The 21,141-nt window shown below is 40.2% G+C and overlaps 1 protein-coding gene across 1 annotated transcript; it reads right to left on the bottom strand.

The window, feature by feature from the left end:
• Positions 1-12,257: 12,257 nt before the first annotated feature.
• TEX47 (testis expressed 47) lies at positions 12,258-13,880 on the bottom strand. Its single transcript, XM_012926154.3, has 2 exons — positions 13,740-13,880; positions 12,258-13,251 (listed from the first exon to the last, which is right to left on the bottom strand). Exon 2 carries the CDS (start codon positions 13,154-13,156, stop codon positions 12,395-12,397), a length of 762 nt encoding a protein of 253 aa, XP_012781608.2. The 5' UTR covers positions 13,157-13,251; positions 13,740-13,880; the 3' UTR covers positions 12,258-12,394.
• Between the last annotated feature and the right edge of the window lie 7,261 nt (positions 13,881-21,141).

The raw sequence follows: 21,141 nt of genomic DNA on the forward strand, positions 1-21,141 counted from the left end.
GTGGACACTGGCTGTTGTTGGCTGCAGCCATCATTATGTTGCTGTTGCTGTTTCCGAGGCCAGTCCCTACCTGAGGTTGTGCTTGCGAGTCCTGAGATACTAAGGTGTCAGGAGCCAGAAGCAGAAGATAGAGACCCTGACCTTTTTCCTTTCTCTTAACTCTCCCTTTCCTAAGTGCTTTTCACTGGGTGACCACATGAGAAGGCAGCTGGCTATGGGACCTGAGCCATGTACGTCTTCGGCTTCTAGCCAACCATCTATCATTTGAAGAGTTCTAGTCCTATAGGAAAGTAGGAGGGGTGAGAATAGAGCTGACTACCCACAAATACCTATCAATATCACTTATTACAAGAATGCAGAAATAAGAGAGAATGACATTAACAGGAGACATTGTTTTTCTTTTTCTTCTTCTTTTTTTTTTTTTAAAGATTTATTCACCTTTATTACAGCCAGATATACACAGAGGAGGAGAGACAGAGAGGAAGATCTTCCGTCCGATGATTCACTCCCCAAGTGAGCCGCAACGGGCCGGTGCGTGCCGATCCAAAGCCGGGAACCTGGAACCTCCTCTGGGTCTCCCACGCGGGTGCAGTGTCCCAGTGCATTGGGCCGTCCTCAACTGCTTTCCCAGCCCACAAGCAGGGAGCTGGATGGGAAGTGGAGCTGCCAGGATTAGAACCGGCGCCCATATGGGATCCCAGGGCTTTCAAGGCGAGGACTTTAGCCGCTAGGCCACACCGCCGGGCCCGAGACATTGTTTTTCATACAAATGGGTGTAGATATTTTTTGTTCCACTGTATTAATTTCCTTTAACTGCTGTAGCAGATGATCTTAGTGACTTGAAACAACACAATTTATTCTTATTGTCGTTTTCAGTTCTGCAGAAGCTAAGTTCTGTAGAGGCCTCATTGTGCTACTATCAAAGTGTTAAGCAGAATGCCTTTTTCTCTAAAGATTTTAAGGAAGAGTTCATTTCTTTCATTTTCCCACCAGCATTCCTTGGCTCACAGCTATGTGTCTGTTTTTTCCAATGCTATCAAGTTTCTTATGTTGCCAGCTCTGCATTTCTTGGCAGCTGGGGGAAAACTTGGCTTTTAAGACTTTGTGTGGTTAATTGGACCAGCCTGAATGGTGCAGTCTGTCCTTCTGCTTCCAGTGTCCATAGCTGTAACCACATTTGCCACATCACTCTTGACCTGTGCACTAGCACTCATGGGCTCTAAGAATCAATCAGGTCATGGCCCTGGGGGAGAGTGGTTCTTATGTGGCCCCAGAATCTTAGGTTCACTGACATCTGTGCTTACTCATTGCTTATTACTCTATCGGACACATGATCTCCATAAATAAATCTACTGCCAAATGTACTTTCTTCTTGGCTGGGGACATGGTCTTTCACCTAACAGTCTAGTGCTAAAGCTGAAAAGTATTTTCCTGTGATTCTTCATCAGGTAGGCACATCTGCTCAGCTCCTTTCCTAAACATTTCTCCTCAATCTTCCTAAGACTTGTCCCCAGGGTTGCTGGTATTGATATGTTATAAGTAAATATAATTAAGCTGCCAAGTTCTTGTTACAAAAATATAAGGAAAACAAAAGCCCATAAAACTGTTTTAAGTCCATTTTTATCTTTATATTTGAGTTGCTTGAGATAGCAACACAAATTCCTGCATAAAGGTATTAAGCTATTTAATTACAGTAGAGATACTATATTCTAATGTTCACACTATTACGGGGAAATATAGGTAGAATAGCCATAATTCATACTGGGAGATGTTTGGGCACAGTTATGCAAATGGGATGTAAGCGTTTACCAAAGGGGAATTTATATTCTTCCAGGGGAATATAATGTATAGGGGAATATAGAGTGGAAGTAAAAACCCTCTTAAGGTCATACACTGTGGCTTGTTCTGCTAAGACATAGTCTAGAATATCTTCAGACTTCTAGATCCTTGTGCGTAAGTGCTGTGTATTGGTAGTTTAGCTTATTGTCCTGCACTTCCTGGACTGCTAGTCAGAATTCAGATCATCTTATGCCCTTATCACAGGCTGACTGCCATAGCTGCATTATGGAACCCACAGTATGTATTCCAAACTGTAATGCAGAAAACAGTTACAGTGTTGCTGGTATTTTAACTCATTTAGTGTTTTGGTGCTCATTCAATTTATACGTGACAGCAATTTGCAGAGGTTAAGGAACTTTGTGGAGGTGGCAGGTCACAGAGAAGTGGTTTTTTGAACAAGTGTCTTTCGGTGTGTCAGGCTGCAGAAGTGTTTGCTTCGAGAGGAAAAAGTGTGCAAGGCCTTATTTGATCACAAAGCAAGAAGTGATTGCTTGAGGTGATGGATTGTAGGGAGGGGTAGGTTTCTGGACCTCAGTTCTGGCTGCGAAATGCAGTGAGGAGCTGAGGGGTCCCTTGTCTTAGCTCTGCTCACAGGCATCTCGTTTCTGTTTCTGACGTGAGCATCCCCATCTGTCTGTTAGCGATGGGCTTTCTCTGCTCCTGGTGGACAAGGACTCTTCTATCTACCCCTGCTCTCACCACTCATTTCTGCTTTTCCATGCCTTTTCCTTCTTTGTCTATCTCTTTCTGCCTCTCTCCCTCTCTCTGTAACAGAGTAGCATGGGAGAGAAAGAGTGATTGGGAGAGAAAGGACAGCTCTCTTCATGCCATGGATGTGTTGAGCTGTGGGCACAGGTGCCCAAGGAAGGGCTCAAGGACACCTTCTCTCAGAAGGGCACCAGGGAGGAGAGGGAAGAGGGAAATACTGGGTATAGAAATGATCCCATGTTTTCAAAAAGATTTATTTATTTGAAAGTCAGAGGGAGAGACAGAAATATTTTGTATCTGCTGGTTCACTCTCCAGATGTCCTCCTTGGCTAGACCTGGGTCAGGGTGAAGTCAGGAGAAGGAGCTTTATCCAGGTCTTGTTCTTGGGTGGCAGGTACCCAAGCACTTGGTCCAGCCTCTGCTACTTCTCCCAGGTCATCAGCAGGGAGCCCATATGGCACGTGAGTAGTGCATATTGTCACTTTGTCTTCCGTGCTATAACCCTGACCCTTTGAACAGCACTTTCACATTAGATGGTTAGATTCCAGAGAGTCCCATTTGCTTGTCTGAACTTTAATTCACTTGTGTAGGCTGAGTTGAAATCGTTGTGTATACACAAATAGAAACATATAGATATATATGCATGTGTACGTGTATACGTAGGTGTCTATCTGCTTATAATTCCAAATATGCATATGCAATTCTATTTATATGAGTATTTTATTCTAGTAACTCAAATGAGAGGCATTTTCATCTGAATACCTTGTTTGTAGTACATAGGGAAAGACATTGTCTTATTGCCATTTTTAAACTAATTGTGTGTGCTTGTACAATTATTGTTTGGTGAATTTTAGCAGGAAGAAGGAGGAAAAGAGACAGACAGGAAATGGTGCTTCCGTTAGTAGAACATGCCCACCTGGAGGCTCTGGGCTCAGCTCCTCTGGCGTGGGATCGAATCCTGAGGAAACATGCTTAGCAACAGACCTAGGTGAGGACAGCTTCCTAAGAAATACCCAAGAGGCAGAGTTTATGTGTGAGAAAACTCATGGGTAAAATATCATACTCTTTTCAACGTAATATTATGTGAGAACCCAACAGTTCTTCAGTTACAGAAATATTTGCTACTTGCACAAAAATGCCCATTGTGCAAATATCAAGCTATAAATTACATTCCTTTTTATGTTCTAAGAGGATTATAGAGATTACAGAGTCATTCCGTGAAATGCATTGAGTGTACTCTGTCCTGAGGACACTTACCGATAATGTCCTAGTTAAAATACTAGCCATAGCAAGACCTTTCATTGTCTCTTAGAATCAACTCCTTCAGCCATGAAAATGAAACCCAATAAACCAGAATGTGGCTACCGTCTCAAACTTTAAGAAAACTTAATTTTTTTTCACATCTTAGTTGGAATTTAGCAACATTTAGTCCAAATGAATTTTGGGGATAACTCTGTAAAAAAACCAAAACAAAGCATTCATAAAAAAAATGTGGGCTGAGTTTAGCCCCTGCTTGCCTGTGGTTCAGTGCTGTGATTTTTGGTCAGTTGGCTGGCCCTGGTAGTAAAGCGGAATAGGTTATACTGGAGATTCCCTTATTTCCAGCATGTGGGCTCTATTAAAATATAATAACTCAGACATTTTATAAACACATTTCTTAATAAAGAACAAATTTGTAAAAGAGGTCCTGTTAGTTGTTGAGGGTTGTTAATGGTGATTAGATTCATGATATGATTCTTTTAATTTCTGAGAATGAAAGTTTTCTGGAGTGAGATGGACAGCTATAGAGAATGGTTGTAAATGTAAGCAAATGCTTCCAGGAGCATGTAATTGGATTATGTTGTCATTCCTATTAGACATGGGTTGTTTATTCTAAAGAGTTATCTCAATGTAAAGGGTGATACATACCGCAAGATAGAATAGGAATCAGAAATAGGAAAGTTGGAAATCTTCCCATGCCTCTTGGAGATATTTCAGTTGAAGTCTTATAATTTTATTTTAAGCGCCATGTGAGATGTACTTACAGTCAAGTTTAATGAATATACATTAGAGAGATAAATGACTCATGAATTTGTCATGATCTTGGATTAGGTGTTACTGCTTTTTGTAGTTATTAGTGTAGAAAATTGAGATTTGATTGTGATTTACAGTTGGCTAGCATGACCTGACTGGGCAAATAAGTGACCTGGGTAAAGGCCAGATTTCATAGCAAAATCTATGAAAGCAGTGTGGTTGCTCCATAGAGTACATAAATGTGTGACCTAATATGCAATCAACAGTAATAATTTCGCCATGGAAATGCCAATAGAGTAATCCAAGATTTGAGTTCTGACATCAGAAACCACTCAAATTTTTAACCTACTTTCTGCATTCCTGGGTTGCTTATAGTGATTGGTGCCACAGCTTATCTGGGAACAAATGCCTGTGGCAGAACTCTGCTTCTCTGGAGCTATACACAGAATATCGTGGGGCCTTGGAAAATACAACGCCCTTAAACACCACCCTTCAGTGTGCTTCAGCCCCCTTCCCCCTGAGGCGCTGCTGGACATTGAGCTGAGTTCCTTCCTTTCATTTTCTACTAATTTTTGTAATGCATGAACTGATAGAAGGAAGGAGAAAGCTAATACAATCTAGTGTCAAAGGACACGCCTCACCTAATTTTTCACTGCAAATGCAATATATAATTTATTGGTAAATTAAGGAAGGGATGCATGAAGCCTTTTATGTACTTGTGTGTTCCACAGACACCAGTGCATGGTGACACATACAGTAGGCAATCAAAGACTATTTCTTGAATTCGTGTTCACAGTGATTTTATTTATTTGATTATAAACTTAATAAACAATGTTAACTTTATTTTTGGTTCCATGAAATACAGATATCATATTGAGGGGAAATATGGTGGGAGATAGGAGACTCCCAGTAATCCTTGGAAAACTTTTGCTTTAACTTGCTTTCACCTCTCAAACTACTGTATTCAGTTTTATTTCCTAGAGACTTTATTTATATCAAAGAGCTTCTATTAGTATTATTGTAGAAAAATTTTGGCATTTCCATTGCTGATATTTTTATATATACACGTGTTGTATATGTTTACATTCCTGATTCCTTTATGTGTTTGTGTGTCTGTGCACGCTACCCATATGTTTCTGACATCAAGAAAGGTACTGTCTTGTAGGAGAAACTCGAAACCTGATATGTTTGTCATTTTCCAGCCCCTTGAAACCCATGTGTATTTTATTTACCCCCTGATTATCTCTAAAATGTGTCCAGTTCCGCAGTAAGTATTCTAATTCAAGATTTCCTCATCTGCTGCCTGAGAACTTGTGACACCTTCCGTAGGTGCCCATATGCATGAAGGTGTCCCTTGCCATTCTCCACATAGTTATAAAACTCACCTCGTTATGGCCTACCTAAAATTTTCAATGACTTCACACCAACCTTTTCTTTGTTGCTTGTTTGAACCCCACAGTATCCCTGAACTTGCTGTTTAGGTGTCATAATCGAATGCACAGATTTTTGGCGTTTCAGGTTAGTGTCCATCTTCTCGCTGAATGGATTCCACTAGTATGGATGCGTGTGTGTCTGGAAAATGCTGCCACTGTGCATAGATGCTCTGACAGAGTGGGTTAGGCATGACTTCAGACATTCAGCTTACACATCTTAAGGATACCTCAATTGTATCCTTATCTGTCTGACTGTCTAAAAGTGCACAGCCTTCGCCGTCAGACACAATTTCCTGTAATAGTTCAGGTCTACCTAGACATTTTAAAGATGCTCTTGGGATTCTACAGTGTTGATAAACAGAGGCACTAGAAGAACTCAATTTTTTGTTCAAGGACACAAAATGAGTTAGTAGTACAACAGTGCATGACAAAGGCCATTCATCTCACTTTAGTTAATGTTTTTGTTGTTTTTTCATTTTGATTTTGTTGGGAGCACCAATGCACTTGAGAAGTACCCCTTCATAAAAGGTGAAGACTCAAAGAGTTAAAATATTGCAAGGTCTATAGTTTATTTTTATTACACGGACAGAGAACTCCCAACAATGCTTCACTGCTATGTGCCTGTAACAGTAGGAGCTGGGCTAGGTCTCCTGCGTGGGTTCTAACTGAGCCATTGCCTGGTGTGCATTAGCAGGAAGCCAGAATTGAGAGCAGAACTGGGACTTGATCTCAGGTCCTCTGTTAATTGACCTCTGTGCCAAACACCTGTCCCTACAGATTACTTTTATTTTCATAAAGCATTTGTAGTGCATGTTAAGAAGAGAAAAGAGGAAGGGAAAAGTTGAGTGAGAGAGATCCCTGAGATGACTAGAGTCAAAGTTTGCAAAACATGAATGTGTTTTGGTACTCCTTTTATTAGCCAAAGCTTTACATTTAACATAGGTACCAAATTATGTTTTTAAAATAAATGAATTATTTTAAGGACCTTTACATGATTATTTTGGGTAATACCTAGGACCAATTTTAAAATATATATACTGTGACACACTTTGGAGATGAAAAAGGAAGGGGCAGAAAGAAAGTAAGCGCCAGTTCTACAAAGTTGTAGAACCTGATTTCACCAGTGGTGGCTCTCTCACATCTTATGCTGTCCTGCCTTTTTATGGATAGGGATAGCATACAGACTGGGAGAAGAGGGACAAGGAAGAGGGGCCTGGAGTGAGGAAGCCCCTAAGAAGAGTATAGAACAAGGCCAGATAATTGAGGATCTATTTACTGAGGAGAATAGATGGGCCTTGGGCGCATGGCTATCCCAAAATAAAAAAGAAGCAGGGAATCTAGGATGATTTTCAGATATCAGACTAGCTGTTTTCAGATTGGTCCATCTTACAGCAGCAAAGAACACAAGTGAAGGTGTAGGTTGAAGACGTAGTGGTAGTGGAAAACGATATGTATATGGAGAAGCGGAGGGAGGTGGGATCCAGTGGGAATGGAAGAGACAATGTATGAGAGTTGGAGTGCAGGAGGGTTCTGTTGGTGTAGTGAAGAAAACCCTTGTAATTCAAATTGCTTGTCTGAGCACGGCCTGCACCTCTCATCTTGGGCCCCCACTATCCCAACATCCTGTACTGTTGCCAGTACTCTAGGCAGCGTGGTGTTCCTGCTGTCCTTCAAGCACACCCACCTGCTCCTACTCCAGACACTGTGCACCTGCTGCTCTCTCCTCTAGAGCGTCCTGATCTAGGTCCCCTCTTGATTAAAGGTGTGGCTTCTCATTCGGTCTCAGTTTGAGGATTACTCACTTCTTACAAGAAGGCTTCCCTGACCACCATCTATAAACGGGACCCTCTAGTTACTGGCAGCAGGATGACTTTTTCTCTGGAGGACATAAACATTTCTGAAATCTTCTCTGTTGATTTATTCTAGAATATGTTCTCATTGGAAATGAAGACATTGTTTTTTTTATCGTATCTTTAGGTTGTAATGGCTATGAGAACTAAGGACTTACACAGTAAATGTTAAATGAATGAAAAATGTAACATAATAAATGAAAAAGCTAGTACATAAATTGAAGTTGTTCGGGTCGCATGACAGGTACATATAGGTAGGGAGAAGGAGGGGAGAGGACTCCTTGCCCTCATCAGCACTGTCCTTCTTGGTATATCCTCCTGGGAGGAGAGCAAGTGATCCTCTCAACCAAAAATTACACTTGGCTAAACATGATCCTTTTCCTCTAACATTATAGATACTTAGGAATAAATCAAACCCATTTGGTTAATCCGTAACAGGATCTTTTGTATCTATAAAGAAACATACTAACCAATATATTTAATGATTCTAGAATCTAAGCATTGTTAATCATTGATAGTAAAGTACAAAATCGAAATGAAATTGAACTTAGTTTTAAAAAGAAAGCAAGAAAACCCAGAGGTAGAGAAGATTCATTTTGCAGCAACTCAGTATTGGGCTGGGTAATAAAATGTTTCTTTTACTTAGGAATTGCAGAAAAAAAAAACCAGACTGTAAGAGAATTAAAATTTTTAAATACTCAGAGTGAGTTGTAAGTACTAATTTGTTAAAAGTTGATTGATCATGTTTTATAGCTTGATATAGTGAAAGGGAGGTTTAGTGTTATCAACACTTGCTTTTACGATTGGCTAGCTACTTGAAGTTTCAGATTTTTTAATATTCAGACCAAGAGGAATGAAGTAGTGATTTGATCGCATTTTGGAGGGTAGCTCTGTATTATCTTAATACACTGTATGTATTATATAAGCCCAGCAGCAGGTCATTTGGAAATTTAAATCATTGACCACAAGGGGGAGAACTCTAATTCTGGACACGATTTGAACATCCTTCCGTATGTGAAGCTTGGGGTGATACACTTTCTCAAGTTCCTGGCCTGAGGTTGAGGGTTCCCCTGTAGAGGCAGGTCTCACTTGAAATGTGGTTTTGTGTTGTGAAAATTGTGATCAAATGATTGGCTTTCAGAATCTATTTGCATTAAGCAGCAGTATTACTTCAGGACGGAATCTGGATGCCTCTGTTGTAATAATGAAGGTATTTTAGATTTCATGCTCAGCATTTTTCCTTTTAAATACTAAGTCAGTCATTTTTTTAAAGATTTATTTTATTTTTATTGGAAGGTCAGATATAGAGACGAGGAGAGACAGAGAGGAAGATCTTCCGTCTTATGATTCACTCCCCAAGTGACTGCAATGGCCAGAGCTGCGACGATCCGAAGCCAGGAGGCTCTTCTGGGTCTCCCACACGGTGCAGGGTTCCGAAGCTTTGGGCCTTCCTAGACTGCCTTCCTAAGTCACAAGCAGGGAGCTGGATGGGAAGCGGGGTTGCTGGGAATAGAACCAGTGTCCATATGGGATCCCAGGCACGTTCAAGGCGAGGACTTTAGCTGCTAGGCCACGATGCCCGGGCCTAAGCCCATCATTTTTAAAGAAGGCTGTCACCTTTCTGACAGTCCTTGCTGAATTCTTTAACTGTAAAATCATCAGTTAGGCAGGAGAGTACCCATACCAAGACAGAAGGATCCGAAGGGTGCTGGGCAGCTCCTTTGAATTTGATTTACTCGTAGATGAATTCCTGTCTTTCGTTCATCGTTCTGTGAATGTTAAATGTTACGTGTTCACAGTGTTAAAATATCCTTTTTTCTGTTTGTGTTAAATTCTATACTTTAAAACTTCAACTTGAAGTTTTATGGTAAGGAAGCTTTAACTTTCACGGACCTGAGAATTACCTTATGAATCTTATTAAGTCATAATGATTCACATATTTGAACTTTATCAACCTAAATTATATCTGAATGGTATTAATATAAGATTTCTGGATTTTTATCAACTAGATTCCAAACACACAGCTAAATGATTTCTCTGTGAAGAGTTGACTTTAGTGAGCTATATGAATATTTGATGTCTATGTTAGCAAAAAATGTTTGTTTCCCTTGGAGCTAGTGTCACACGCTTTTCTAGCTTGGTCAGTGATGGTAGGTCTTAATTTTTATCATTGAATTAGATTTTATAAATTCCTCTGTAAACCCATATGGTTAATGATTTCGTCTGGCTTGACGAATTTGTTTTTTGTCAATATTTATGACACCAGGAAGTATTATAGACCAGTAAAAATCTAAGCTATGCTGAATGGTGGATACACATCTTAGTGGGTTGCCAGCAGACTTATGGATCAGTGGTAAGTGATTCCTTGTACATATCCAATAAATACTAAGCACATTATGGAATAGAGAATAAATTATGTAAAGTATCATACGTTCACAAATACTATTACTGCTGAATTGATATTATTACTCCAGACTGTTGTGCAAGCACCCAAAAAACTTGGTGGCTTAGGTCAGTTACAGCCACTTAAATTGTTTGCAAATCTGTAATTTGAACAAAGACAGTTACTGTGTCCTCCACGCAGGATCTGTTGGACTAGCTTGAGGTCTGAGGTTAACTGGAAGAAAATTCATGCACATTGAGTGACACTGTTTGCCCGACATCATCTGGAAGCTGCATGGTCACAGGGTAGTGCTTTGGTCCCAGAAGCCAACATTCAAGTGAGCAAAGCTAAGAGCCTGGTGTTTCTCTGACCTGCCACAGGGGATCCTGTGACATCACTTCTGTTTCACTCTGCTCATAAAGGTGATCACTTTGAGTCAAAGGCAAGGATTCAGAGACCGAGTGCAACTCGAGGAAGCTCAAGGCCAAGTTGTAAGAAGAGCAGGTCGAATTGGATGTGAGTATTGCAGTGGTCATTTTTGAGGAAAAATATAGTGTACAGTAATTCCATTTGTAAAACATAATTTATATCCACAAACTGCATTTCTATTAGTAGATAATTTTAGAAAATAGTTTTTCCACATGAAATTCACCCTCCTGAAGAGATTCTATCCGTGTCAGTGACCATTTGCTACTTCTGCCTCTGTCTCTACTTACTCTGTTATATAAGCTGTTCTGTCCCCAGGCCACATTTCATATACATTTTGGAAGAGTTTTCTAACTCTCTTCATATTTAAATTTTTTGACCCAGAGAATACTCTCATTTATTTTGTCATTAATAATTTACAAGTTATGGGCCACTCTGTCTTTTACCCAATTCAAAGAATAAATAATATTGGTGAGTGATGTTTCAATTTAATAGTTTCTAAATTGGTGTCAATGCAGGAATTCTTTCTTTCTGAGAATTGTTGGCAGTTGTATTTAAACATTTATTTCTGTTACTAAATTGAAAAAGGGCTTGAGTTTGGCTAAAAATGAAATATATTTAAATGTGGAACATTTGGAAGTGAACGCAATACTGGACCTTCTTGTAATTTGGTTCTCCTGTGAAACAATGATGCTAATTATCTGAATTTAAATGACCTGTATTTGGAGTTCAAATTGAGATTGCTTTTTTTTCCTCTAAAGAGGTTTAAAAATAAAACATTGATGAACACAATACTCCCTCTATCGGATTTGAATTGTTTAGACCAGTTAGAAAATTGAAATTGCAAAGAAATTGTTAATGTTAGATAAAGGAAGAGAGGCCTTGTTGTATACATTCTTTTGAAAAAATTTAATGGAGAGAATAACAAGTTTATTGATTTAATTTGGAATCATCCAGAAATGCATTTTAAAGTGGATGGGTAAAATGTCTTCCTCTTGCCTGGCTCGCTGCCTTGCCCTTGGCAGGTGGGTGGCACTGGGCTCAGTGGTGTTGTGAGCGAGAGAACCGGGTCGCCTGACATTGTGGCTTCTGGCCATTTCAAAAAGGCGCAATGTCCCTTGGGTTTGTAATTATCTCAACATTTTGGATTCCGTGGGCCAGAAGAAGTGAGTTGAGAGCTGTTCTTGGGAAGTAGGTCTTGTTCTGTACAATCAGAGGTTACGCAGCACGTTCTTCCCTCACTGATACTCCTGCAGTGCCCCTGCTGTTTTGCTATTGTAATAGTCACACAAACTGCATAATGTGTATCATGATTCTTCACATACTTGCCTCCGACCTTAAATTGCCAACAACTCAAGGGTCGCGTTTTTCTCTGAAGTTTTGTATGCACTAAACGCTGGGCTGTGTGGTTACTGGTTACTCAGTCACTGTTGAGAAAATGAATTGTGTTTCTTCCTTTCCATGCATCCTGCACTTTAAAATACTAATGTGTTTAATGAATAGAAAGGTAATGGTTAGCAGCTTAATAAGATCTTATTAAACTCATGCTCTTGTTAATATGTTGAGTTTAATATTCAAAAAAGGAATGTATTCCGTGCTTAGAGAGTAAGGAAAAAAAACTCTATAGATCACAGAGTTTTGTTCTGCCTTTTTAAAAGAAAGGAGTAACTTTGGAATTTACAAAGGCCAGTTTAAGAAGCATGTGTTCCTGAACAGATAGGAGCACGTAGTCTTTTTCAGGCCTAGAAATAAGAAGGAGCAGGCCATACTACCTCAGAATCAGAGGTCACATGGATGGGCTTATTATACATATTCATGAATTCTGCAGGGCTCATGAATTCGTTAGATGTGCACAAGTACTTTATAATTTGCTCAGGGGGGAGTAGGTCAGGGATAACTTGGTGCAAATTATCACCTAGCCCTTTAGTGCCCACCTTAATAGTCTTAAAAAGGTACAGTCCAAGTTTATGAGTCTGCCTGAGGAACTCTGTGACGACCTCTCCCAGGGTCTCCGACTGCGTCATGTCGTTGAGGTACATGACTGGGACCTTGATGAGTGAGACGTGCCACTGCATGAAGAGTCGTGACGGGATGTTGTGGGAAATGGCAATAATCTTCATCTCTTGGATCATAAATTCTGTTTCTTCATCTTGGTGGCTCAGGTGCTCCTGGAGGATCTGGTAGAGAGTCCCCGTGGAGGACTCCAGGATGTGCAGCATCGAAGTTGGGTAGATGAGCAACAGCCCTGTCACGGCTTCTCCCAGGTGGCGTCTCATAATCGAATGGAACACATGTTCGTAGTACTCTGCAATGTCCTTCTTGTCTGTGTTTTCCTGTATGCTGGCCACTAGAAACATCCTATTTAGGAGGAATTTCTTCATCTGTAGTCTTTGTTTCTCTTCCTGAAGGTGCAAGTAATTACCACGAGGAACTTGTGGAACTGCAAGTGATTCTATCGGAGGAGGCTTTTGGCTGATCTTCCGTACATGGGCCATGGTAGACATGATGAGTATTATTCTTCTAGATGATCCCAGGTTTTAGCTCGCCATCATACTTATATGATCAAAAGTCTTGGATGATGGAGCTAAGTTTTTACTTACTTGGACAGAAGAAAAAAAAAATCTCATTTTGACAAACGTTACTGGATAGCAGATGCCCTTTCCAATATTATCAACAATGTCTTTGAAAGAAAATGCTAGAACTAAGCTACATATATGTATATATATGTATATATACACACATATATATGTATTAAATTTTACATTAAAGCCACTCATAAGCTTATCCTAGGAAGGAAACTTTACAAATGTAGTGGATGGTTATACTTTATGCTTCATTTTTGAATTTTAAGTGGCATCTGTATATAACTTCAACTTTTTATAAATCTAATCTGCAAAATTAAAAAAATATGTGTGAGGTTAGCCCTGGTTTACTCAGGAAATCAAAAGTTTTAATAATATTTTTGGACACTAATAAACTTCTTGAGTATGTGTTGAATCTTTACCCATCAACAAATCTCAGAATCATCCCCCATATTCACCCACACCCCTTTTTGATTTTTCAGAGTCAGTAAAAATACTCTGCTACCTGACTTCTTCCTGCACATCTCCATTTCTGCAGCAGCCCAGCCTCTGTTCTGTCTTCAGGGGATTCTATCCTCTATTTGCCGTTGAGAGTCGGCGTGTCCCCCATGAGCCCTCCAACTGTCAGTTCTCTGGCCCTCTCAGCTGTGATGGTTCCAGCTTCCACAGGGTTCAAGTAGCTCGGAACGTCAGGGGTGTTAAAGGGCCAGAGACATTTGTAATGTCCACTTGTTAATTAAGGTATTGTGGCAAATGCTGGACACTCTTGTGGAGGAAGTGAGGACTTCCTTCCCTGAACAACGTACTGTTAGAGCATTGCATTTGTAAGTCAGAATGGGGCAGACTTGGGCATCTTGGGTCTCTGTAAGTACCAGTTGTGGTTGTGGAGAACTCTTCTGTTGTGCTGTATGCGCTAGGTCAGTACTGTAAGAACACAGTTCTGAGTCTCTAATGGTGAATCTGATGAAATAAAATACAACAGCAACGTTTGGCCTTCCTAATTTAACATCCATTGAAGTTAATTTTTGAAATAAATTATTAATACTATTAAAGTATGTCTTTGCTTTATTGCACATTTTAAAATTACATATTTTGATGACTTTAATTTTATACACAAAATATAATGCGACATTATATGAGTATATGGTGAAAGTATTGTATCTACGTCTCATACACTGGTGCTTGATCCACGCTGCCCTCTGGGAAAACGTGAGAGGATTTCTTGTTCATGGCTTCAGCCATGTAATATTTTTGTGTGTGTGTGCATACAATAATGACCAATCAGAGCAGACATTTCTGCCTTTTCTGTTTCCTTGAACATTCAAAACATCCTTGTACAATAAGCTAATAGGTAGACAAAATATGCTTGTTTTATCTGAGCAGACTTCAGTGAGAGTAGCTGCCAGATCATCAGACATTGGAAGATTTATCAGAAAAAGAAATTAGATTTGTGCTCTAGCAGTGCCTGTCCTCACTACAGAAGCATATGGAACAGTGTTTGGGGATTATTTACCGCAGGGAACCCAAGCTGGGAGTGGAATTTCAGTCACAACGTTAGGATAGTTGTATGATTTGTGGAAAAGGGTGCCAAGCAAAAGATCTTGTAAGTACATGTGAAAAAAAGTTAATCCTGTTAGTGGATCTTAAGGTTCCCATAACTATGCTCAATACAAACAAACAAACAAGTAAACAGGGCTGGAGGGAAGTATGCTAATCAATAAATAAAGCAAGCAGGCATTCAGTAGGGAAACAAAATGTTGAAGCAGTGAAAACTGGCAGCAAAAATGAGTGTTTAAAGAGGCTGGTGAAAATTAGATAAGATTCACGTGTTGGAGGAAGGTGAAGCTGAGTTCGAGATTGCAAGCTTGAAGCCTAGAGAGCACGGGGCATGTCTTACAGCCCCAAGAAAAGCAGTGCATCCCAATAAAATGGCAGCAGTCTTTTTTGGAGGGAAAACTAGGCCTCAAGCCCGTGAACCTTCAGTTTTGTTTGTTTGTTTGTTTTGTTATCACAGATTCATGGTTTCTGGACTTCATGGGTTTAACAGACAGGTGTTCCCCTGATCTCTAACTATCTCACCCTAAGGAAGAAATGAAGTTACATGGTGTAGATTCTATTAAAATCACCTGGTGGAGGAGTCCATAGAAAACAGCTGTTGTTACTTAATCCACCTGGACTGAAGCCCTAGGGTATATATCTGTGTTGAACTACCTGCGGGCGATTCTAGGTGCAGGCAGGTATGGAACTGCTGGCCAAATTTGCTGGGAGAGGAGGCGTTTTAAGAAGCGGGACAGAAGCAGTTGGAAACAGTCTCAGGGCACTCCAGAATTGCCATGCTCTTGAGTTTGCCCAGTGAGCAGGGGAGGAAACCTTGGGATTTTCTGAGTGCCTGAAGCTACAATTTGTGTTCAAGGGAGCTGCTCCTGGAGTTCAGAGGAATTGAAGAAGGGGAGAAGCCAGAAACTCCCGAAGCCTCTAACCTTCTGAAGTTGGTAAGTGCTCGTATCTTCTGGTAGTTGAAAAATAAATTTGGGTTTTCTAGAGAGTAACTTGACAATATGGACATGAACTTAACACTTTCCTACTCAAGTATACCTTTTTTGAGATAACTATGATAGAGAAATAAAATTAGCGGCAAGCACTATAATTTAAAGATGGTTATGATAGGAATTTTGACAAAACTTCAGAAAAACATCAGGTGTGTTAATGAATGGTATGATGGTCCATAAATTATTTCTGTAGACTATTTCAAAAGCATGGAAAACATTACTCTCTAAAGTGTGGTATGTGGAATGCAGTTTATTTCATTTTCGAAGAACAGAGACCAGAGAGAAATCCATTCACTTGCTAATGTAAATGGAATTTGGAAGTGAAATTTATCCTATATTTTAGAAGCTTTGTAGATGGCAATGTTTTTGTTTGTCCATGAAAAAAAAATGTTAAGGTGTGGCAAGGATTTGGTGAGAGGTGGTGAATATGTTTCTCTGTTTCTGAGGATAGCCTATCTTGAAGGCCTTCTGATGCAAAGAGGTTATAAAATGGTTGCTCAGGTTTCAGACTGACTTAGGAAGAACTTGGGGAAGTTAGGAACTACTGGAGAAAAGGCAAGGCAGGAAATAGACATGAAGGTGGAGCAGTTCCCAAAGCCTAGCTCAGAATCGGCGCCAAAATGCTTTCACGCTCCTGAGAGAATGGTGTGTGTTTCAAAAATTGTAAGCCGTTTGTGGAGTCAGTCTTGGAACCAGGACAGTTGCTAAGCCTGAATTCCGCAAGCGTAACCCAGGTAGACGGGGTTTAACTAGGCCGGGGTGGGGAGATAGGTGTGGATTTGAAGATGACGTGAAGTTTGAAAGTGTGTCACTTGGAGGACTGTTTAAAAAATACAGATGGATGATACTGGAGAAGGCTGAAATTTTCGAAGAAAATAGTTTGCTAAGTTTCAATGATGTTAACATGGAAATGCTCTCGGAAAAATGCAGCTAAGGATGTGGAGATGGGTGGAGCATGGATTTGAGCTGATGGAGTAGTCCTGTGTGTGCAGGACAACCATGGGAACTAAACATGCCACTGCATAGTGAGACAGGATGTGATGGAGAAAAATGTCTTAGGAAACGAATGGTGAAGAGCAGTGAAATAGGCAACAACAGATTGCAGGTGGGGAGAGAATTAGAAAAGCAGGAAGACACGAAGGTGTAGTCAGACAAGTGTAGAAAGGGGGTGATTGCTGCAGAATTTTAAGGGAATGGGTAGAAAATGCTTTAGGAGTGAGCTGGCCTTGTAATGGTGCGAGTGACAACTTTGGGGGCCTTTGGGAGAAATGCAAAGAAATAGTTTGAAGGTCTTTTTTTGACATTTTTGAGTGGAGGGATGAAGAACACCTGAGCGGGGAGCTGAGTACCCCTTCAAAGACCTCTGGCAACTGAAAGCATGAAAGCCCACTGAGAGTGACGGGAGGAGGAGGACGCTGCCAGGGCAGTTGTGGCATGATTCGGATGCTGGGTATTTTGCACTCGCTGAACCAGGAAGCCAGGTTGAAAGCCGACTGATATGTTGTATGCTTATCACATAATACGATGGCCACTGTAGGGATTTTGGAGTCAACAGGTAGCACTAAACCTGTCGAGTTTCTGCTGCTTTTACAGTCTCACATGTGGTGCTCATCGTGTCAGGTGATAGGGACACAAGTGTTCAATTAGCTTTTCACAGTGTAAGATCGTTGCGTAACATCAATGCTCTCAGCTGTGTCTGCCATCGATGGCCTCTTGGAAACCGTCCTAGGCAAGCAATCTTCCAGAGACTTCCTAGGTAAAGCTGACTTGGACTCTGTGCCTTTATCTGCCAAAATGTAATTATGTTGTGTCTTTTAACCTCTTGAACCTTAAATAAGTACATTGGGTAACACTTGGTTGAACTTACTCTAAAGCTTTTACACCTGACCCTATTATCTATTTACTAGAAATAATTGATTTCTATGCAAGTATTTCATATTCTTGTTGAACTTTTTAACTGAGTGTTATTTCCATTATTCCTTTATGATATATCAGTTAAATGCAATATTTAATCAAGCAAAATGAATGATGGTATGACTAGAAAAACAAAATTTCTGAAGACATAGCAAATTTTATAGTCCAATATTAGAATCATTGAGGATTATCAGTTTAATTTTTTCAGCCAAGTACTGTGGGTATTGATTGCCCTTACTGTGGTTAAATTTATTTATGATTATGATTTAAAAGTTTGGCATATTTCTTTTTTGTGATGAGAAGTTTTTTTTTAATCAGAAACAGTGCTTTCTGGAACTTTCTTTTTTGGTGGATGTGCAGCAGGGCTGAGGCATTGCCGCTGTGCACTGAATCCCCACTGTGTGTTTGGGGGAGTGGGTTGAGGTGGTGGTGTGACTTCTGTTTGCTTGTTCACTCTTACAGTGTAGAAATTTGCCTCAAGTGATAGGTTTTAGAACCAGAATAGTTTTATATTGTTTACATAAGGTTATTTTTAAGACCTGTGCCTCAAGAAAAAATAAACTCTTGCCTTATTTTTTATTATATTGCAATGCAAATGCAAGTCTTGGGTCTCCATTTGCTCTGCCTTTAAGAAGTTTTCTTTGACTTAAAGGATCAATACATATTTTGATGGAGCATTTTATTCTAAGTTATACTATAAAAAGTGAGTCTTGAGAAATATTTTTGTAGGAAAAGTCAAAAGCTGAATCTTTGCAGATTTTTTCAAAAAAAATCTCAGGTTGTGATTACTATTTGCTATTCTGACTTATTAATTTTGCAAAGTGGCATGGTTTTGCTATTTTAGGGTTAAGCAGTGTTTCTAAACATGTCGAACTTTATGTCCTGAAAAATAGGAGGAAGAGTTTTTTTATTGGTAGGATGATGGTAAATAAATAAAATAAAACATAAAATAAAATTGAAATAAAATTGAAACATAGCATCCCAAGGAACTCAGTTAAATCTTGAATGCTCTGTGTTGGCTGAGTGGAAGACAGCTTCTTCTGAAGGCTGAACTGCCTCTGAATAGAGTGTTACTGCAGCAGTATTTGGAAAATAAAATCAGTTTGTCTGAAGCCAATATCCATTTATCTTAAATTTTTGAGTTGGCCGGTGCCTGTGGATGCCAGTGTCTTTTTATTCATGGCACAGATAAAACTGGAGCTCTCTAAAATTGGTGAGGGCTCTACAATACGGAGAAGTTCAAGCTGTAACTTGTGGGCAGTTTCTTAGAAAAATCTTCATGTGTCATGACGTCTGTTCTACCTTTTTGTCTTCTGACTTGGATAAGCAAGGTGTTCTAATAGTAAGTTGGCAGCTTTTCTCCTTTCCAGTGAGCCTCTCCAGGCACAGGAGTTCTAGAACTAAACTGCCAGGCCTCCTGGGTGTTGGATCTATGCTGTCGATGCAAGTTGTAGCTGAAAGGCGGAGTGGTGGCTCAGATGTGGCTAACCCCTTTTGACACCACCTCAAAGGTCCGGTGATCAAGCTTACCCTTAAATATACTCTCTTCCCTCCCTACAAACGGCTGCAGAGATAGTCTGGTCTGGACTCCTTTGAAAGAAATGGAGTCTGTTTCCCAGGCTTTGTTAGTAAGTGCCACATAGAAGTTGCCAAATTGCCTGGGGCAGAGGGTAGGTTAGCAGCAAGAGGAAGAGTTTGGTCTCCTCACCTCCAGGGTTTTGCCATCTTCTTGCACCTGCCTGTCTACAAACTATATTTGGACTTAAAAGTATCTGTCAGTGGAAAGACTAGACTCTAAGCAGTAAAAGATGAAAATATATGAATATATAAAAGAGATCTATATCTATATAATGACTTAATGGGATGGAATTGGGTATTGATCTGTTGGATTAATTGACTGGCACAACTGAAAGTATGAGACTTCAAATGTTTTAAGGCTAGGGCAGGAATTTGCTGAGAAGTTAAGGTGGCAATGTTCTACACATAGAAGCTCTGGGTTCTACACTCAATTGTGGCTCATAACCACTGTCAGTTGTTAGTGTTCCTCCTGGGAAGTGGCAGGTGTGGGTCCTTCTGTGTGAAAGATCAGGATTGTGTTCTCAGCTCTTCATTTCTGCCCAGTCCTTCACCACTTCAGGAATTTGGGCACTGAACAATTAGAGGGGAGTACCTTCTCCCTGTCTCTCTCCCTGCCTCTTTTTCCTCCCCCGCTCCCATCTCTAAAATTAAATATTAAGTAGTGTTTCAGTCTGGAATATAGCTTTTGTGTTTGTAAGGGTTACAAACTCAACCACTGTTAAATTATGAAGTCCCTGGGTGGCATTGCTTAACATCTGGATGCAACTTGATGGAAACCCTCAATTGGCAGATAAGGAAACCTGAGCACTGTTCATAGTGATATCACTTTTGGCTTCATCAATAAGATCTTTTTTTTCTTTAATATTCATTTATTCATTAATTACATTGCATTACATGACACAATTTCATAGGTACTGGGATTCCCCCCCCTTCACCCCAAACCCTTCCCCCATCATGAATTCCTTCTTTTAACCATGGGAATTTGAGTTTCAGAAGTATGTAGGTGAACCTAACTTGTGCACATAGGCCTTTGTATGGTTCCTTGCTGTATTGGGACAAGTTCTATTTTGATTTTAATCTCCTAGTGGCATTGTCCTGTTACTGAGCCATTTCTCCAAGGAGCTCTTGCTGCTTTTACTTGCAATGGTGCTTGGAAGCTGATTCCTGGGCACTGGGTGTACTGACTGCTGCTCGTTGGGCACTCCCAGGATGCTCCCGATGGACAGCTCACAGACATGTGAGTGCTGGTGGTTCTCTGTTGATAGTGAACCATCCTTTTATCTTGATAGAGTCCGTGGCTACAGAGCACAGTGTAGATTTCTCTTGTGGTAGAAATGCTTGCTGCTGTTACCTTGCCCTTCACTGGTGACCAGTCCCCTGTGTGGAACCAGGCTGATGTTTCAGTGTCCACAGTCACTGCTTAGGGTCACACACTGTTCTGCAGTCTTCAGTCTCTAAAATCCCATGCTTTTCCTCCTCTGCAGGGAGTGGCCACCCTTCCCCCCTCTTGTTCATCATCCCATCTCCGCTGTCTTCACTGAAACATAAGGAAAAGATTCTTATTTGTGCTCGTGAGAAAAAAAATCAATGGACATATAGAGGAATGGCAATTAAACTCACAGCTGACTTCTCACAGGAAACTATAGGCCAGAAGAGAATGGAGCAACATACCAGATTCTAAAAAGAATTGTCAGCTCGGAATAACATACCCAGCAAAGCTTTCCTTTGTGTTTGAAAATGAAATAAAATACTTCCATAGTAAAGTTAAAAGAATTTGCCTCTTCCAAACCTGCCCTACAAATGATACTTTGAGGTGTTCTCTTGACAGAAAAGGAATAGCACCTACCAAAACCAAATGCAAATGAC

Source organism: Ochotona princeps, chromosome 20 (assembly GCF_030435755.1).
Source record: "Ochotona princeps isolate mOchPri1 chromosome 20, mOchPri1.hap1, whole genome shotgun sequence".
In the NCBI taxonomy this organism is placed as follows: Eukaryota; Metazoa; Chordata; class Mammalia; order Lagomorpha; family Ochotonidae; genus Ochotona; species Ochotona princeps.

What these genes read in the sequence shown, in the direction of transcription:
- TEX47 (XM_012926154.3), bottom strand. Translation starts at nt 13,156, where the DNA reads ATGTCTACCATGGCCCATGTACGGAAGATCAGCCAAAAGCCTCCTCCG.